The sequence below is a fragment of the Podarcis melisellensis genome (genome assembly GCF_964234715.1).
Source record: "Podarcis melisellensis genome assembly, chromosome: 11".
Classification (NCBI taxonomy): Eukaryota; Metazoa; Chordata; class Lepidosauria; order Squamata; family Lacertidae; genus Podarcis; species Podarcis melisellensis.
In genome coordinates, this window is record NC_138543.1 from 35647387 (window position 1) to 35665576 (window position 18190).

The following is an 18190-nucleotide window of genomic DNA, read 5'->3' on the forward strand; positions in this document are numbered from 1 at the left end:
AGTATATGGACTAGCATGACAATAGGGTGCTTTTAGAAGACAACTGTCGAAAAGCAGAACTTGATGGGACTTACACCATAGTAGGGTTTTGCAATATATATGAATTTATGACCCAGGAAAACTGTTCTAGAAGCCACCACATCATCTTATGGCAGGCACCATTGTTTTGAGAGTGAGAGGCTAAAGGCTTGTCTACTCCACTTTTCCAGAGCAAGGGCCAAACTGTCCAATTTTGGGAACCACAGTTTAGGAAGGATGCTAACAAGCTGGAACATGTGCAGAGGAGGGCAACCAAGATGATCAAAGGTCTGGAAACCAAGCCTTATGAGGAACGGTTGAAAGAGCTGGGTATGTTTATCCTGGAAAAGAGACTGAGACTGAGAGGAGATGTGATAGTCATCTTCAAATATCTTAAGGGCTGTCACGTGGAAGATGCAGTAAGCTTGTTTTCTCCTGCTTTTGAGGGTAGAGCTCGAACCAATGACTTCAAGTTACAAGAAAGGAGATTCCGACTAAACATCAGGAAGAACTTTCTGGCAGTAAGAGCTGTTAGAAAGTAGAACGGACTCCCTCGGGAGGTTGTGGACTCTGGTTCCTTGGAAGTTTTTAAGCAGAGATTGGCTCCCCTGTCATGGATGCTTTAGTTGAGATTCCTGCATTGCAGGGGGTTGGACTAGATTACCCTTGGAATCCTTTCCAACTCTACAATTGTATGATTAACTCTAACTTGCAATATGGAATCCACATTTAAGTTTATATATTGTTTTTAGCATCAGTACGTTTCAGCTGGTTTCTCAGAAGAGCGTTGTGATGCATCTCATCTTAGGTAGGCAAGGCTGGATGAGGATCCACAAACTGATGCTCAATTAGCTAATCCAGTCATTTGCTCCGAGTTAGGATGGTTCAGCTCCACGTACCAACCAATGCATTTTAAACTATGTATACATCCTTGCATCAGTGTGTTCTAGTTAATCACTAGGGCTGCAATATTTAATTGGTTATATAAACTGATTAAAAAAAATTAATCGGGCAAACTAAAGAAGTACTTATGCAGATAACAAGTACAAGCTGAAAAGAGGTTTTTGGTCACAGATTATTCAGAAATTGTCTATCCGCTTCCAAAATTGCAAGCTGTAAGTAGTGAACCAAGGTGCATGGTTCTTTTCCTTTTCAGCGTTACAATAATTTTGATTTCAAAACATCTAATTGAGATTTCATGTTTTAAATATTTTGAAAACAAGGTGATTGTCTCAAACACTCAAACACAAATATCTCAAATACTTCAGCACAAAGTACTTCTCTACACTAGCTTAGGGCTCTAAACAGAAATGCAAAAATCACCAACATGGTCAAGTGTTTTTCCAGAATCATGCCAGCAGGTGGTTGAACTAGAGCAGGGATAAGGCATCTGTGATGTTCCCTCTGATCCTTATGTCAGCCTCAGCCAGCATGTCCACTGGTCAGGTATGACGGGTGTTGGAATCTAGCAACGTTTGGAGGTTTGCTATTCCTGTACTTAAGAGTGAAAAATGCACACCAGGAAATCATCAGTCCACACTCTTCTGGGTATGTTCAAAATGTAGTAATTTGTTTGTTGACGAACGATACTCCTTCCAGATATATGGTCACATTTTCAGTGCTTTAAAATAAAGCTCTCCAGAAGTTCACAGCTTTCTGCTTTTGTTAAAACCTGATATAAGGTTGCTTAGTCCTTCCCTAAAGCTATCCTTCCTCTTTACTATCCCTGTCCTTGAAGACGGTAACTCTCTCCCCTGCCCACCAGTCACCAGTAATGTCAGATACATTGCCTGTTTTACATCCTTTATGTCACATTGCTTCACTTCCTCCACCCCAACTTACTTTCCCAATATAGGGCAAGTGATGATTCAGTTTGGCTCCACTACATCCTCCAAACTGTTATTAAAGTTATTTCTGGTACCCTTGCCAGAAATGGATGCTCTTCCACTTTGTGTTCCTGTTGGATCACCACCCTTCTGCCACATCATGAAGTCCTTGATTATCCCATGAAACTTTGGGCCACTGTAATAACTCTGCCTGGATGGCTCAGCAAAATGAAATTTCAAGTGCACCCTTCCAGCATAGCTCCATACCGAGGACTATAGAAGTCTCCATAGAAACAGTGTTTTTATTGTTTTCACTATTCCTAAGACTCAGGGCCAAGTAACAATTTAAAAGAGAAGTCACTTCACAGTGATAATAACAGACCCTACCCAGTTGTGATACAATTGGCCAGAGAAAATAACCTATTACCGGCCAATTAAATATTTAATAAACATTAGCTTATTACTCAACTGGTAACAAGGTTCTTCACTAACAGGGAAGTTAATTACATATAGAAACCTTGTTAACGAAATAATGGGCTCAGGTAGAGTTCATAATAATTTATAGGATAATCCATTTCCTTGCCAGTGCATACATCGAAAGAGGATTGTTGGCAAGGTTTCATAGAATTGCTGTATAAATGAATTTTGGAGATCACCTCTGGTATTTTGAGGTATATGGAAGCACAGTACAAGCTGTGCTTGCTTATCCAGCTCACTTCCTCAACCTGGTGCCCTCCAGATGTCTTACACTGCAACTCTGATTAGTCCAAGCCCTTGACCACATTGTCTGAGGCATTTGGAGGGCACCAGTTTGGAGAAGGCTGATCTAGTAAGACACTTTTTAATCATTCAGCATATCAGTCAACTCTTTCTTCAAAATGAAGCAAAGGTCCTAAATTCTAGTAACTCCATTTCAAGCTCTTCAGCATCAAACCTCATGATGATGAGCTGCCAAGATTCTGGTGCCTTAAAACTAGTTTTTCAATGGACATTTTACTATACAATAGAGAAGTGCTTCTGTCTCCTAAAACAAACACAACGTATGGAGAGGAAACAGTCCAGCAGCTGGTGGAGCTGGGCTTCTGAAAAAGCAATGAAGTGCTAAAAAGGGAAGATTTCAGAGCTGGACTAGCTGAGGAAGCTTTCACGCTTTCAGAAAGACTCCAGCAAAATACCAGAGAGGGTTTAAAGGTAGGACAGTCAACAGTTGGATGAAGCAACACGAAGAACAGATTAAATGTCTCCATACCTTTCCAAAGGAGTAACTGAAGTTTCCAAAAATAATGGATTGCCTTCTCCTGGTTGCCTTTTGACAGCCAGACTGGATGTGCATGGGCTCAGCTTTCAATCTGCCCAATTCTCATCCATTGGCCTTTCTTTCTGTATCATCTGAAATGTACTTGAGGAAGGGCCTTCTCAGTGGCCAAACCTAATCTTTGGAGCAGTTTATGAGAAAGCTTCATCTAGCCCTCTTGTTGACAGCCTTTCACACACAGGCAAAGGCTTTTTATTTAAACATTTGGCCCGCTGGGCTGACTTGCTTTGTTTTGCTGCTCTGCATTTTAATATGCATTTGTAAACTAGTTTTTGAACTAGCTGCTGATTTTGTCTGCTCTTATCTGATTTTCTTGTGGCTTACCTGTTTTTGTATATTAGTTATTTTTTATTGTAGATTTTATTGTTGACTTGCCCATTTTTAAAATAGAAAAGTGAGGTGCAAATATAACAAGTAATAAATCAAGGCTTGGGGTACTTCAAGAGTGTGACTGCCTGCTTCTTTCCTGCAGCCTTATGGTAGCTAGAATGCCCTAGGGCAGAGAATCTCACTGATCTACATTGCATTTGTGGAGATAGCTTGTTTCCAATTTAGGAAACTCAGGAAGACTTGCTGCTGCTATATTCTAATGATAGCTCTTTGTTGTTTTAGAAAGGGACCACGGATATAAATTTTCTGCCAATGCTTTAGTACCTCCAAATTCACAGTACTTTGTATAAAGCAGCAGGCTATACATGAAAAATGTTCACACTCTGAACTATGGAACAGAGTATTGATGCTCTAAGGGCAGTGAAGAAAAATAATGGGGAGAAGGGGGGGTGCAACTTACTCTCTTTTTTATAGTGTGCATGTGGGATTTTGTGTCAGCATCAACTGGATAGGTTCTCTTTCTATTCGCTTGTTACATTTCCTTGGTAGTGAGAGGGATTGGGAGAGCCCAAGGTGTGGTTGGTTGTGGTTGGCTGTAGTGAGGTTTGTTTGTATTTGTGAGGGGGCGGGGAGGGTTTGTTGGGTCAAGTAAGCCATATTGATTCATATACTATTGGTGGGTTCTTGTTGGGCTGTGTATGTGATAAAGGGGAGCCATACTGGAGTGAAGGCATCCTCTTCTATTTGTCTCTGTGTCGTTTCAGTCCATTGGTTAGCTTTTCTAGTACAATTTGGTATCAGTGGTCCACGTTCACTTCTGACAGGTCTCTCTAGTGTCTGGCTATGAGGCTTCTGGCTGCTGAGAGTAGTTGGTTTATAAGCTCTTTATAATGTGAGTGTTCGTTATGATCTTGGAAAACGTTCAGTAGGGCCAGTTCTGGGGTGGCTCCTAATACCTGTTTAATTATTTTGCATATCTCTTGTAGGAATGCTGTCCAAAAGGGTTGGATTTTGGAGCATTCCCACCACATGTGGAGGTACTGCTGGATTGTTTAAGAAGGTGTTAGCCAGGGTATTTGGGTGTCCCCAAGTTTGTCTTGTACTGTATTTCTTGTGTCGGTATGGGTTTGTTGTTTATGTAGAAGTCTTTTAGACGGTGTAGACCTTTGGCTTGCCAGGTTTTTATCTGGAGGTTTTGTGCTGTGTGTTGGAATAGTGGGTGGTGAGCCATGGGTGTTAGTGGGGCTGGGCAGTTTGCCTGCTTTTCTGTTCCATGCTTTAAGCATGGACTGCATGAAGCTGTTTAGTGTTGTGGGGATTTTATTTAGTTTGTTTTAGAAAAATAGTTATGCTGTTGTGGGGGTGTTTTCGATGGTGTCTCTCTCCAAGTGGACCCACTGTTTAGTCCCATCTTCTAGAATATATGGGATTATGTGGTGTACTTGGCTGCCGATGTAATATGATTCTATGATTCTAAGGGAGGGTGCAGGTATTTGCGGCTTATTCTTGGCTTTTTGTGTGAGAAAATAAACAAGTGTAGAGAACCTATATTAACTGTTCTGTATTTTCTTTTAAGCACCCTTTAGGCAATTCTAAGTTGGTAGGCCCTCAAACCATTGCTGCTCTTGGCTTTGCACAAGTGTCAAGCACAAGGTAAAAGAGGCTTCTTTGGACTTCAGTCTTAGCTTGAAATACCTCAAGGAAAGCATGTTAAAGTTGTATAGAAAATGTTTCACCCTGTGATTGAAAGTGGCAGGCCAGATAGCAAGCGTTAGGGGAAGTTATAGCCTGGGGTAGCCACACATTTCCTTGTGCCCAGAATTTGTGCTCCTGGGCAACTGGGGCATATAGTCCCAAGATCTACAAGTAATCACCACATGCTTTTTACATTATCTTACTCTTAGTCAAGAACCTGGCTATACTGACTCATTACTGCAGTTGTTCCTGTCCTGTCTTCTATCACTCAATTTCAAACTCTAAAACAGCAGCACCATATAGAATTCCAAAAGTCTCTTGGCCCTAATATTTTTATTAGCTTGGCCAATCATATTTCCAAATGCTGTACCAACTCCTTCTGCTGGAACACAGATAGTTTTGTTTGGGATCAGGTGAGATTCATATAGCTTGCAGACTTTTTAGTCCTAAGGGTCTAAAAAGTTGCAGTCAGTTTCTGCAACTCCTGATTTTAAGTTGTCTGTGGGCAGGGACCAATCTTGTTTTGCTTATGAAACAGTACTGTGAAATTTAAAATAGTGTTTTTAAATGTGCTGCTTATCCAATAAACTAACCACAATAAAGAATTAAAGTGTAGCCAAGCATGTTTTAAAATATCAACATTTACATTCACTTTTTTAAAACAGGAAACATTTGCCCTAATTAAAACACATTATCCAAATTGATTAATCTGAGTCTTTCTCCCATTTAACTGTGGCAGGTAGATTTGGGAATTCAAATTTAGTTCTCCCAAAAATTAGGATTCATAATAGATGCAACTATTTTATGCTACCTCAGGGTGTTCTATTTGAATGCATACAGTACTTTTGAGTGAAATATGTGTGCTTCACAGAAATTATTATTGTATTTTGAATTTACATTGGATTGCAATCAGGTCAGCAAACTACTCACAGCACACACCTCTTTCAGCTGCATATGATAATGAACTTTTAAAGATACTCTCTCATTAAAGGAAAAGAGTAGAAAAGGGTATCTAAAATGTATTAATTTTACTCATTCAACCACATTCGTATTATTCCTTTGCTAATATTTTCTACCTCTTAAAAAAGTTAGTGATTTATGTAGCAATGAGTACAATCTTCCTTGTATTTGAAAACTGAAAAACATTTAGGCGAGTAATAAAAGTGAGCTTCAGCAAAACCAAAACTTTGAGGCATCACTGTGAATCTCTATCACAGAATAAAAATTGAAACTTACTTACAGGACTTTTCTATATTGTGGTAACTTGGGCTTGCATAATAGCTAGGAATTTCCAGAGATGGAGTAAAAAACTTTTCATATTTTACCTGTTAGGTCAAAACTCTTGGCAAATAAATGAAGCTCTCTAGGACCATTGAATGAATGGGCATTGCTAAGCAACCACATTTTTCAATTTGATGTGGGTCTTCCTAAACCATCATGAGTGATCCCAATGGCTTTCTAACTAAACTTTCTAAACTCAAGAAGAGATAGCACTATCATAGTCTCTCTGACTCTTTTCCATCCAGATATTTGTAATTCCAATTGGGTCAAAATGTTTATATTTTCTCTAGGCATCTTTTCATTTTCTTCGAACTTCTCTCGCCTCCTCCTCCTCTTTTTGCATTTTTTAAACCCAACATAAAATATATAAATGAATACTTGCAGTATTCTACCTCCTCTTTTAGGGAAGCTTAGTGATCTCCAGATAGTTGGTTGGCACTGAGGTTGGATTTTCAGAATATTTTGAGTGGGTACTGTCCGCAGGGTAGAAGTTACAGTAATTCTTTGTTCTGTGCTATAACCGAGTGACTACTTTGCCACGTAACCTGTATGGAGCCAATGTCTGTATTTATAAAAATTGGTTGAATGCAGTACCATGCCCACTTCACCACTATGTTTACTTCTATGCTTATATACAAATTGCATCTTAAATAATCTGCAGTCAATATGAAAAAATGTTGTCTAAATCTGGCCTTAAATGAGACACTGAAACAGTTACTCACTAGTGGACCATTCAACAGAATTATACCATATAGATTTATGTGCTTTAGCAAAACCATTACAAAACCCAATAAAATCAGACATGGTATCAAGGATACATTCTCATGATTGTCATATAACTTCATTTATCAACTGACTTTGAACAACTTACATTGGCCAAATGGGGTAGTTCCAGAGTAGTAAAATGGAGACCTTTTAAAAAGGCAAGATATAGAAAGCAGTTCCAAACCATGGATAGTTTGTTGGAACAGGAACTGCATAACTGGGATTTTTAAATAATTTAATATTATTTGTGTATTTGAATATTAGTGACTTTCTCTTAATAAACCTTACATGGTCTCCTCTGACTATACAGTGTATGTGTTGTTAGTGTTCCAGCGATCAGAGTGAGCTCTGTGACCTTTAGATACAAAACAAATTCTCTCTCTAAGCAGTTTTTAAACTCACATGAGCACAAACCTCTCTAGTCTACTTTATGTATTGGATGAGTAGGCTATTGACCATGGAAGATACAATAAATTGACTACAGTAGACCAGTCTGTCCCTAAAGTGCCACAGAATCCTTATTTCTTCTCTAGTATAGAGAAGCTGCTGCATAAAGCTAAATTCTTTAACCAAATGATAATGCAGAAGAAAGGTGGTGTGATCACTTTTTACATGTTACACTGGACAGAATAGATACATTTCCCAAACCCATCACCTACGATGTAAATCTAGAATTAAGTCTGTAATAAGTTGACTAATGAAACTCATTGCAATTTTTGAGGCTTTCTAAAAAGGAGAATTTCAACACTGAGCTTCTCAAGTAATAATCAAGTTGTAATAGAAATTTTGTTTTTAATAGCTCTCAGAAGAAAACAAATTTATCATAACATGACTTTATTAGAATCTCAATTTTTAGAAAATTATGGCAGCCGTGAGGAACGATTAGATACAAATATATGCTCAAGTACAGAAGCAAATAGTCTCTGGGATATAAAAACTGCAAAATTTTATCTCTCTCAAACACTCCAGTACAATCAACACTGTGAAGGTGTTTTCCATATTGATTTCCTTGAATTTTATTTTAGTGTTCTGATTAAGCTGATTTTTTTCAAGTACCTTATTCCTCAGTCTTTTATTGTTTTCATGAGAGAAAACAAAACATGAAAATGAGGAAAGCAGAAAGAGTATGAGGCTAGGAAAAACACCTTGTAAATAACATTTATGAATTTAGCTGACAGTAAAGTACATGTTTCTTTGGTTAGAAAGCAAGGGGGAAAGATGCGAAGTACTTGCTTGTGTGTGATAGATGCACACTATAGCATTCTAAAACAGGAGACAAGAATGTCAAGAGTGTATTCTTCCCCCACTGCCAGATGGAAAGGCTATTATTATAAATGAAAGGCAGCAGTAGTGGATGCCAGGCACTTTTGTTGTGTGCCAGATTCTGAAGTCCAGATGTAAGCAGGTTACCCCTGGGACAGGACAGGCTTCAGCTCCCGCAGCAGAATAGAGCCAATCACTGTTTTCTCGGTGTTTATGATGAGCTGTGCTGTAGACCCTTCTTCCATCTCCACTGTGACTAGCAGCAGTGACCCACTATGCACCGTTTTAGCTGCAAATCTAGAGGATGGAAACAAAATCTGTGATTACCTTTTGTACAAAACAAAAAAACCCCACAAGTGACGATTTCCTAATTCAATGAAGTTATATATCACCAGAAATTTTTGTAACAAAATCCCCAAGTCATGAACATACCATAGGCACAATACAAATACAACTTCATAATGGAAATAGAAGAAAATTAAGACAGCTTAAAGCAGGCTTTAGAAGGCAGTCAAATTTACACAATCCCTAATTTTTATATACCAACAACCTGAACTTTAGCTGAGAGCAAACAGATTATTAGGCAACACAAGTGTTGAATTATTCAAAATACAGTAATCCTATTAAAATACATTTAAAATTAGACAGCTAACCACAGTTACCAAAGTTAACAACACATAGCTCAATAGGAAAAGTCTTTCTCTCAGCACATAACCTCACACGTGGGGACAGGACTTCCAAAGTAACCAATCTTTCCATTTTTATTTCTCTGATAATTAATACACTTCTAAGAACTTTATATAATGAAAGCAAACTTGAGATCTAATCTTCGAATACTAAATTCCAAAACATGAAGAACCTACTCATTACATGGAATTAAAAGCAAACTAGTATCTTAAGCACTGCAATTGACTGAAAAGCCATTTTAGGCACAATGAACTTCTGTCAATCCTGTTAATTCATTCTGCATGCACAGCGAGACCCTAGAGACAGAAAGGGAAGGGAAGGCAACAGCCCATCCTTCCATGTTCCACAAAGCATACTACCCCCCCCCCCTTTTCAAAGAAGAAGAAGAAGAACCACCCAGAGAACAACAAAGTTGCTGCACATGGGCTTTTGAAAACACTAACAAGTGTAGAGCAGGTCTGTGACCCTCTGTGACCCCACTTTGCAGGGCCAATTCCCTCTCCCCTTTCTGAATGACACGTGTCTGAATCAGAGCCATCTGCCTCAATTTGCGCAACATCTTCAGCCACAATAGGACCCAGTTAGCCCTGACAACGGCTCACAATACATAAAAATAAAACTGCTGACAGCACGCCATCAGCTATTCAAGAGCAAACCAACTGGTCAGTGTCTCATGTCTGACAATTAGCATGGGCCTTGCACAGCGCCTCCTGGGCTCCTTAGGGATCTGTTTAATTACCATCAACATAAAAGAGGGAGTTTATCAGCAGATACTCAAAAAGCTTCTCTCTAGACTTAATTAAAATATTAGCCTCTTCAGCAGGAAGCAGATTCTCTTTAAATGAAAAGTAATTTCTTTTTTAAAAAATTAAGCATATCAACCTCAAAATCTTGTAACACATTACACTAATTTAGGAAACATAAGTCATCCTTAAATGTCACTCTTCTCACAGGTCAATATATTTCTTTTATTCAGATTAGATACACAATTTCCACTCTTTATATCCAATAAGAAAATAAATCCCTATCCAATGAAAAGATTTCAAAGAAATACCAGCAGTCCCATTTAGTATCTTTACCATGATGTTAAAATCTATGTTTCTCCCATCAATTTGGAAAGGGTGATAATTATGTAAACAATAGTCTTATTAGTCTCTTTATTTATTTAACACTTGTGTCTTGGGACTACAGAGAAACAGATTATGCCTGAATTCACACAATTAAAGCTCCAGAGCTGGGGCTTCCTAGCCCCAAGGCTCATTTTACTCCTGTTCTAGCCTAAACTGCAAGTGATATAAAGTCAATGTTATTATAAAAGCAAACATAGCCCAAAGGCACAATGAGGGTCAGTTCTGGCTGGGTGCCTTTGTGTGTCGTTTAAAGCAATTAGATAAGGAAAATTTATTTGAAATGAATACTTCAGAATGCCTTTTTAAAAAGAAGATACTGTTGTCAACTAATGGGTCAGTGAAGGCTATCTTAAACTAAAGTTCTAACTTCCAGTGTAGCATGGATTAATGTAGCTTTTGTGTCTAAGGGGAACTAATGTTGGGAGCACTTACTGATATCAGATGACTAGTAGAATCTCACATGACACTTAACTGTTTAAAAAAATCTATTTAAAATGGAAGGCAAGTTTGGCTGCAAATGATTATGGACAGTGGAAAGTAAACACCTCTTCACTAATATCTAAGCAACTTGCACAGTAGACAGATGGCAAGTACAGAAGACTGTACTCAAGGACACACGTGGTCTTATGTGGCATGGTGGACGATGGCTGAATCTATGCTAGGCAATAGGAAACAGATTTAATTCCTGGCCTGGTTTGATCACATACAAAAATGGAATTGCAGTGGTGCAAGAGTCCAGGTTTTAACAGGTGTAATAAGGGGAGCTGAACCCTCTCAATACCTGTTCATTTACTATTCAGAGCCTCTCCCCCTCAGGCACTTTTCATCCAACCAAGTAGAGTCTTCAGGTATTATAGCTTGGATGAGGGGAAATGAGACAGGAAGGATGAACTGCCAGAAGGTAAACTAGGAAGGAAGGTTCACCACCCCTGCTCCAACCCTTCTCCTCCAGTTTTGCAATAATATTCAAGGCTTCATTCACCACTTTATATGTGATTAGGAGAGACTCAAGTCTAAAGAAACTGCTGGAATCACATGTAGTTTGAGGTGGATTTTACTTTGTCTCTTAATAAAAATATGTTTCTTGGAGACAATAGGTATCTTTGAATGTTGAGCCTGTTTCTGTGACAAGTTCAAATGTCAGTAAATCATGAAAGTTTATATTAACTCATGAAAGATTTAATATAATGAAGCAGCTGAATCACAACTGAGATAATACATATACTATGACAATAAAAGCAATGTTCTCTCATCAACAAAAGTGAATCTTTTGTACAGAAGTGTCTGGTCATAAACACATAAATATTATCTCTCAACACATCAGCACCTACTGCTTCATTTCCCCTCAGAGTACATGGAGTTCCTACAATGGAAAATAGTGCAGAACAGACACAAAACACAGAATGTAATTGCTTTAAGAATACAATGGCTTCACAGTGGTCTAATTAGGAGACTTAACAAACATGAAAATATAGTTAAATAATTTCCTCGCTAAGGCACATGGTAGCTTCATTTGGACAAAGCTGAAATATGGTCTAGGACTATGTGAACAAGCCTTCCCCTACCCTTACCCTAAGTGTAGCCATAAGGAGAAGATTGGAAACTTTCACTTCTGTTTTCAGCTAATCACAGTGCAGTGTTATGTCGCAACTAGGCTAACTGTGCTTGGTCTTACCTATAGTGTATGAGGTGTTAGGAGGGGTAGTATTTCTGGGGGGGGGATATGTCCTGCTCCTTCCGCAGTAGTTTGTCCACCTTTGGTCTTCACCCTGCACTCAGCATTCACCTGTGGCTCCAAGAAGCTGTCAGCATGTGACAGCAGCCACACTCTGGGAAATGGATTCATCTGGCTGGCTAAACCAGGTGAGGATCAACTAACGGTACTGCTCAAATGTAGTTTGTTTGTTTTTTCTTGTGGGCTGGCACAGCTGTCCTTGTTTTTGAGTAAAATGCAAGTTGTTTATTCCCTAGTATGACAATGCATGCAAGCATAATATGAATGATGTTATAAAACCATGCAACTGTAAAAGCATTCATTCTCTCTTCTGAATGATTATACAAAATCAGTATGGAACATAGAAAGCAGATTCTTTTATCTATGCTTTCCTCCTTTGTCATATGCAGCTGTACAGTTATGTTATTTTTCTCTACAGATCTATATACTGGGTTTTTGTTCTACTCTAAGAAAGATGATAATTTGATTGTATTTTAACTGCAATAACATTTTGACATAAAGTCTGAAATAGAATTGTTTTATAGATTTCAGATAAAGAATAAAAAATATTATCCATAAGCATATATAGTCATCCTCCCCACCCCAGTTCATGTCACAAAGCAGTGTCTAGTACAGGAGAAGCCAATAAGCTGGCTTGCCAGTTGTTGCTTGAGCTTATGTGAGTTGTAATCTAACAACATCTGGAAAGCACCATGTTTGCTACGCTGGTCTATTAAGCTATTGATCACAACAACCCCCCACCCCGAAAAAATTAAGCCATTGCAACTATTCTTAGTGCTTTCCATGACTTTACAGTGCAGATAAGGCTTACAAAGTTTCAGATTTCTAGAACATGTAATAAAAGCCCAGTACTAATTAAAAAAAAATTTAAAAATTGGGGGGGGGGACTTAACACTTATTTCTACTAATACTGCACACTTTCTCTCTCTTTTTTAGAATATTCTGTAAATCTTCTTAGTTCATTTTCCTCCTCTGTTCAGATTTGCTAGTCACCAGAAGCTGTTACAATGGCCCATTCATGCTAAAACTTTTCTCCCCCTACCTTGTACATGAAGCCTTCAATTACTGCCTGCTGAAGCAGACAGAATCCTATTAGTAAGAAAGACGATCACAAGATGCAATGCCCAGCCCTATCTGTATAAAAATAATTAGCCCAAAGTTGACAAATGTAATGAATTTGCACAATGAATGTATTTAAGAAATTTCCTGTAAATTAGTCTTCTAATCCCAAATACCAGAATGAAAGGTTAGAACATGTAATGCTGTATGGTATTAGGGCAGAGAGATATAAATAATTGATAACCCTATAGCTGCCACAAACCCTTCAAAGGATATCATGCAAACCAAGTCTTACTCAGAGTAAAACAGCTGTGTCCATTAACTTCAGTGGATCTATTCTGAGTAGGAGTAGAACTGAGCACCACTCAATGTGATCCTCAAAGTGATCCAATTACGTGTCATCTATGACATAAAAATTTATGGGGCATTAACAAAGTTACTGTTAGGAGGCAACTACTGTATATATTAATAGTGACACATGGTTTCTAGTCCCACGTCTCTCTTGTACAGTGATACCTCGGGTTACAGACGCTTCAGGTTACAGACACTTCAGGCTACAGACTCCGCTAACCCAGAAATAGTACCTCGGGTTAAGAACTTTGCTTCAGGATGAGAACAGAAATCATGCTCTTGCGGCGCGGCGGCAGTGGGAGGCCCCATTAGCTAAAGTGGTACCTCAGGTTAACAAAATTTTCAGGTTAAGAACGGATCTCCAGAACGAATTAAGTTCTTAACCCGAGGTACCACTGTAATATAAATGTACATCGACTGCAGGGGTATTTGCAGTTCAACTCTTCTTTCACCAATAGATTCCCTCCTTTAATCTCCAAACATCCCACTTCCATGTCACCTTGACAAATTTAGGTTGGGGAATATTATGTCTGACAACAAATCACACAGTTCTGTTTTAGCCTAAAAATATAGTTATCCCAAGACGGGTTATTCTGAGCTCCCTCATCAATAACAGGAAATTATGTGGATACATCTAAATCTCTATATACAGAGTGGCTCCTTCTATTGATAGGGAGAGTGACCCCAAGATGAGTAAGAGCTACATGTATAATCTGAGCAAACACACACCTCCAGTCTGGCAGCCATATTTCTATTATTTTATTATAATAGTACCTAAGTACATTGAAAATACAATTCAGTTTGTATTTTAAAAAACCCAAAACGATTCATTTTGCCTTTTAATACATCATTTATGCTATTGTGATGAATTCTTCCTATTAAAAAGTTTTGGCTTCTCTAATTTTTAGTATATATAGCTTTAAAAGGAAAATAAATTAAAAAGAAATTAGAATTGTTTACTTTCCATCTAGCAGAAGTAGCTATAAAACTCAATTTGCAAAACTGAATATGGTGTTTTAGGGGGGAAATAGTTTTTCAAATAATTCATAGTAGTTTAAACTTAAACATAACACCGGTTTGCAAACATGAAATGCATTATGTTTAAAGAATTAAACCACAAAAAGCTTTTTTACATTGCTAGAAAGAAAGTGATCAACTTATTTTGTACTTTATAATTTCAGATACAGAAGCAGTGCTGTCCTCTAGTGGACGGCAAACAGGATGGTAGTACAACCTATTTTGATTCACTTAAAACACCCAAAGAGTTAGCCAGCAAGCTTTCTATCTATCTATCTATCTATCTATCTATCTATCTATCTATCTATCTATCTATCTATCTATCTATCTCTATTTGTATTTAATTGATGTTGGAGTTTAAAAGACCCTTAAGTAAGTAGTGCTCTGCAAATACAACAATTTGATATTTAGCAAAAAGACTTCTAGATAGAAGCATAATAAAGAGGCATAATGATCATGATACTTATGGGCATATATTCCTCCCACTGCATTAAAAAATAGAGGTAGGGAGAAATACTTTATCACAACATTGGCCATGATTACCAACATCTCCATTAAAACAAATCAGATGCTTCCCTGTTTTTATTCTTTTGGTTTTCTACCTAAGTTGGGAAAATGTACAGGACATTTCCTTAAGGAGTAGTGCAAAAAATGGCCTGGTGCTTTATTAATTACTGGAGGAGTGATAGGCCATGGGTTTAAAACTGGATGGTCATTAACTATCTGGGGGAAACTGTTTGAAGGTCATTGCTAACTTCAGTAGTCAATTATAAGAATAATTAATACCATGTTTAGGTAATTTGAAAGCTGAGTGCCATAATGGGAAAGGTCTCACTGCTTTATGGATGTATTTTGGTTTGATCAACTCAACAGTTAAAAAACCAGGAGTGGAAACAGTTACAGTTTAAAACAAACTTAGTTGGTCTCTAAGGTGCTACTGGACTACTTTTTAAAATATTTTGACTTCATCAGACCAACATGGCTACCTACCTGAGTTTAAAACAAGTCAGTATAAGAGCTAATGGCTACAAATGGACCATTAACACATTCTAGGTTGGAAAACTAGGTGTTTTTAAATTATAAACATTATTAATATTATGGAATTGTTCCAACAACCGTTCATTGAAGACCAATAACTCAGTTGGAGTATAAAATAGCATTGGACACATTTAAGAACAGTCTTCTCATTTTAATTCTAGTACCCCAGCAGTCAGGTTTCCCATATCTTACGGATTTCCCCCCTAGAGTATCAGTACAGGTTTTGCTCAGATCTGAACTAATAGCTAAAATTACAACTTGGGGCAAAAAATATCCACAACCACCCAGTAATATTAGCTGGTAGCACTGGGGGTTTGTTTGCATTTCATGCAGCATGTAACTTGAGTCACTTGCTTTTTGGTATGCAAAACCCCAACTACCGCTTTCCTGTGATCTAAACTATGTGAGCTGATTTACATGGGGGGGGGTGCTATTTTGCAACAGGGGTGGTTATTTATAGCCTTTGTGTCCCTATTGCTCTATAATTTTATGTGCCAACCCTGGACGGGTTTTCCTCTCTGTACCCTGCTGCTTCTGTAGCATTACTCCCACAATCACATACTGGAGCAGGAGTAGCACCACAGATCTGTCAGATGTTGATAGAAATTTGACTCTCCAGCAATGGCCTTGGTATTCATGGGATCATTGGTTGGTTGATTGATTGATTCTATGATTGATTTTCATTCAAATGAACTGCGGATTACAAACAATAAATAACAATAACATAAAAGAACATCACAAGTACAGCATCAGTCATATTAAAAAAATAACAAATCATAAGTAAAACAATATATAAAAACACTATTAACAAAGCCACTCCTAAACAATAAGCTAAACATCACCATTACACCAAAAGTCATATTATATGGTTAACAAATCAATATGGCGTTTATGACCTATAAAACTGTATTAAAAACATTAACAAAATAGCAACTAAAAAAATATGCTAAGCACTGTTAAGTTCATACAGACGCTTTCCACACCCTGACTTATAATCTTTCACTCTATTCAGTTCATTAAAATATACATTATTGTTATTACATAATGCCTGTAGCTCAGCCAGATGCTACATCGGCTGAGTCCTTGGGTAGTGGGCCGTGGTGAGGACAGTTATGGTCTTCGGCCTATCACTGGTGGCAAGGTGGATGTTGACTCTAGGTAGCCCACTCAGGCGCTTTGATGAGGAACCTGTCCACGTCATCCTTGATAACCAGGAGGTCCATTCCCAATCAAGGGAGTCCAAGATAAGTCTGTCCCCCCATTGAGCAGCGATCCTGCTGACATGTCCTTAAACTTCTCACTCTTCTTCTTGGTGGCAAAATAGGTGATTCATAGATGTATTTGTTTTGTGGCAAGGAAACAAAGCAGTTCTGGTATGTTTCTTCATTATAGAGCTGGCATTTGGGAATGCAACAGGCCATATGTCCCAGGCCTCCATAAGCGTCTTCCATGTAAAGGATTGAGTCTTTTCCTTCTTGTCAGAATAACCTACAATTTGCAGTCCGCTAGAGCTGAGGATTGTTGGCAATCTCCAAGTGCTGTGTGGGTGACCTGGCATTTTTATTTTTATTTTTGCACCTGCAGTGTGGTTGGGGTACTGCCACTCCAAATCCCCTTCTCCTCCTGCTGTGGTTTCCCTGTTTTCAAGATGCAGTCTGATGTTTATGCCACCTGGACGAAACCCTGCAGCTCCTGCGCACAGAGTAGCAGGTGATGGTGGGCAGCTTGGGAAAGAGAGCCACAGCAGGACCACACAGGAGCCAGGCTGGCACTCACTATGCTGCTGCTGTCATGCACCTGGCTAAAGGGTACAAGCAGATGGTCTGCAGAGCTACGGCCCTGTCTGGGAAGGCATATACCCCAGCCAGGTCTCGCTGCAAGAAGGAGTGCTCTTCCTTTTGACTTAGTCGAGCTGCTGCCTTCTCTTCCAGCTCCTCCAAAGCATCCCATAGGGTTTCCTTATGCAAAGAAGTTGCAAGCAGGAGGGACCTTTTCTGCAGTGGTACTTCTTCCCACATCAGAAGGGCCTTGATGTCTAAGCTTCAGGGGTGACACTCAGGACACCCTGCAGAGGAGAGCAGGAAGAAGCCTGCTTGGCAAATGCTTCTTCCTTTCTCATTCTCTCTGAGAACTAGTCCTTGAAGCTGGGAAACGTGCTGGAGCCTGACACAGAATCAGAGAGGGCCTGAGGAAAGTCTTACTTTCCCTTCCTTTCCTCTTCCCATCTGACTGAAGTTCCTGGAGAGATGAGAATCACTTTCTCCCTCAGGGCTGGAGACACCGAGAGGCAAACCTGCCCCAATATGCCCAGTCAAGAGTTGGAGGAAGGACATGGCAGCTTCTGCCCACCTTTCGCCTCTGACACATCATCATATGGCAGACCAGATAAGGAATTTGTTTCTACAGTTATTAGGTGATTGAAGTCTTGAATATAGAATATCTACAGACAAGAGGACTTAGTACCACTGCAGTATTTCGTTGGCAGGAAGTAGAAGAATAAAATTGAGTACTTTATTATACATTCCATTATATGACAACTAAACATAACTGTCCTGCTTGTGGAAAAAGAACTATGCAATCTGTAAGCTCTATCACTTTTAACACCAACTTGCTTGGGAAAAAATTTTGGATGCTAGCTCCTGCTTCTGCAGAGCTGACCACTTTTGTCATTGTTTTCATT

At 38.7% G+C, this 18190-nt stretch overlaps 1 protein-coding gene across 3 annotated transcripts in view; it reads right to left on the minus strand.

The window, feature by feature from the left end:
• Positions 1-8047: 8047 nt before the first annotated feature.
• The window catches only part of AP3B1 (adaptor related protein complex 3 subunit beta 1), a 145456-nt gene continuing 135313 nt past the window's right edge, over positions 8048-18190 (minus strand). For all 3 annotated transcript variants that reach the window (XM_081929344.1, XM_081929343.1, XM_081929345.1), the window contains exon 27: positions 8048-8790. In XM_081929344.1, coding sequence (XP_081785470.1) covers positions 8637-8790 — 154 coding nt within the window. In that variant the 3' untranslated portion in view covers positions 8048-8636. The remainder of the gene's footprint in view (positions 8791-18190) is intronic.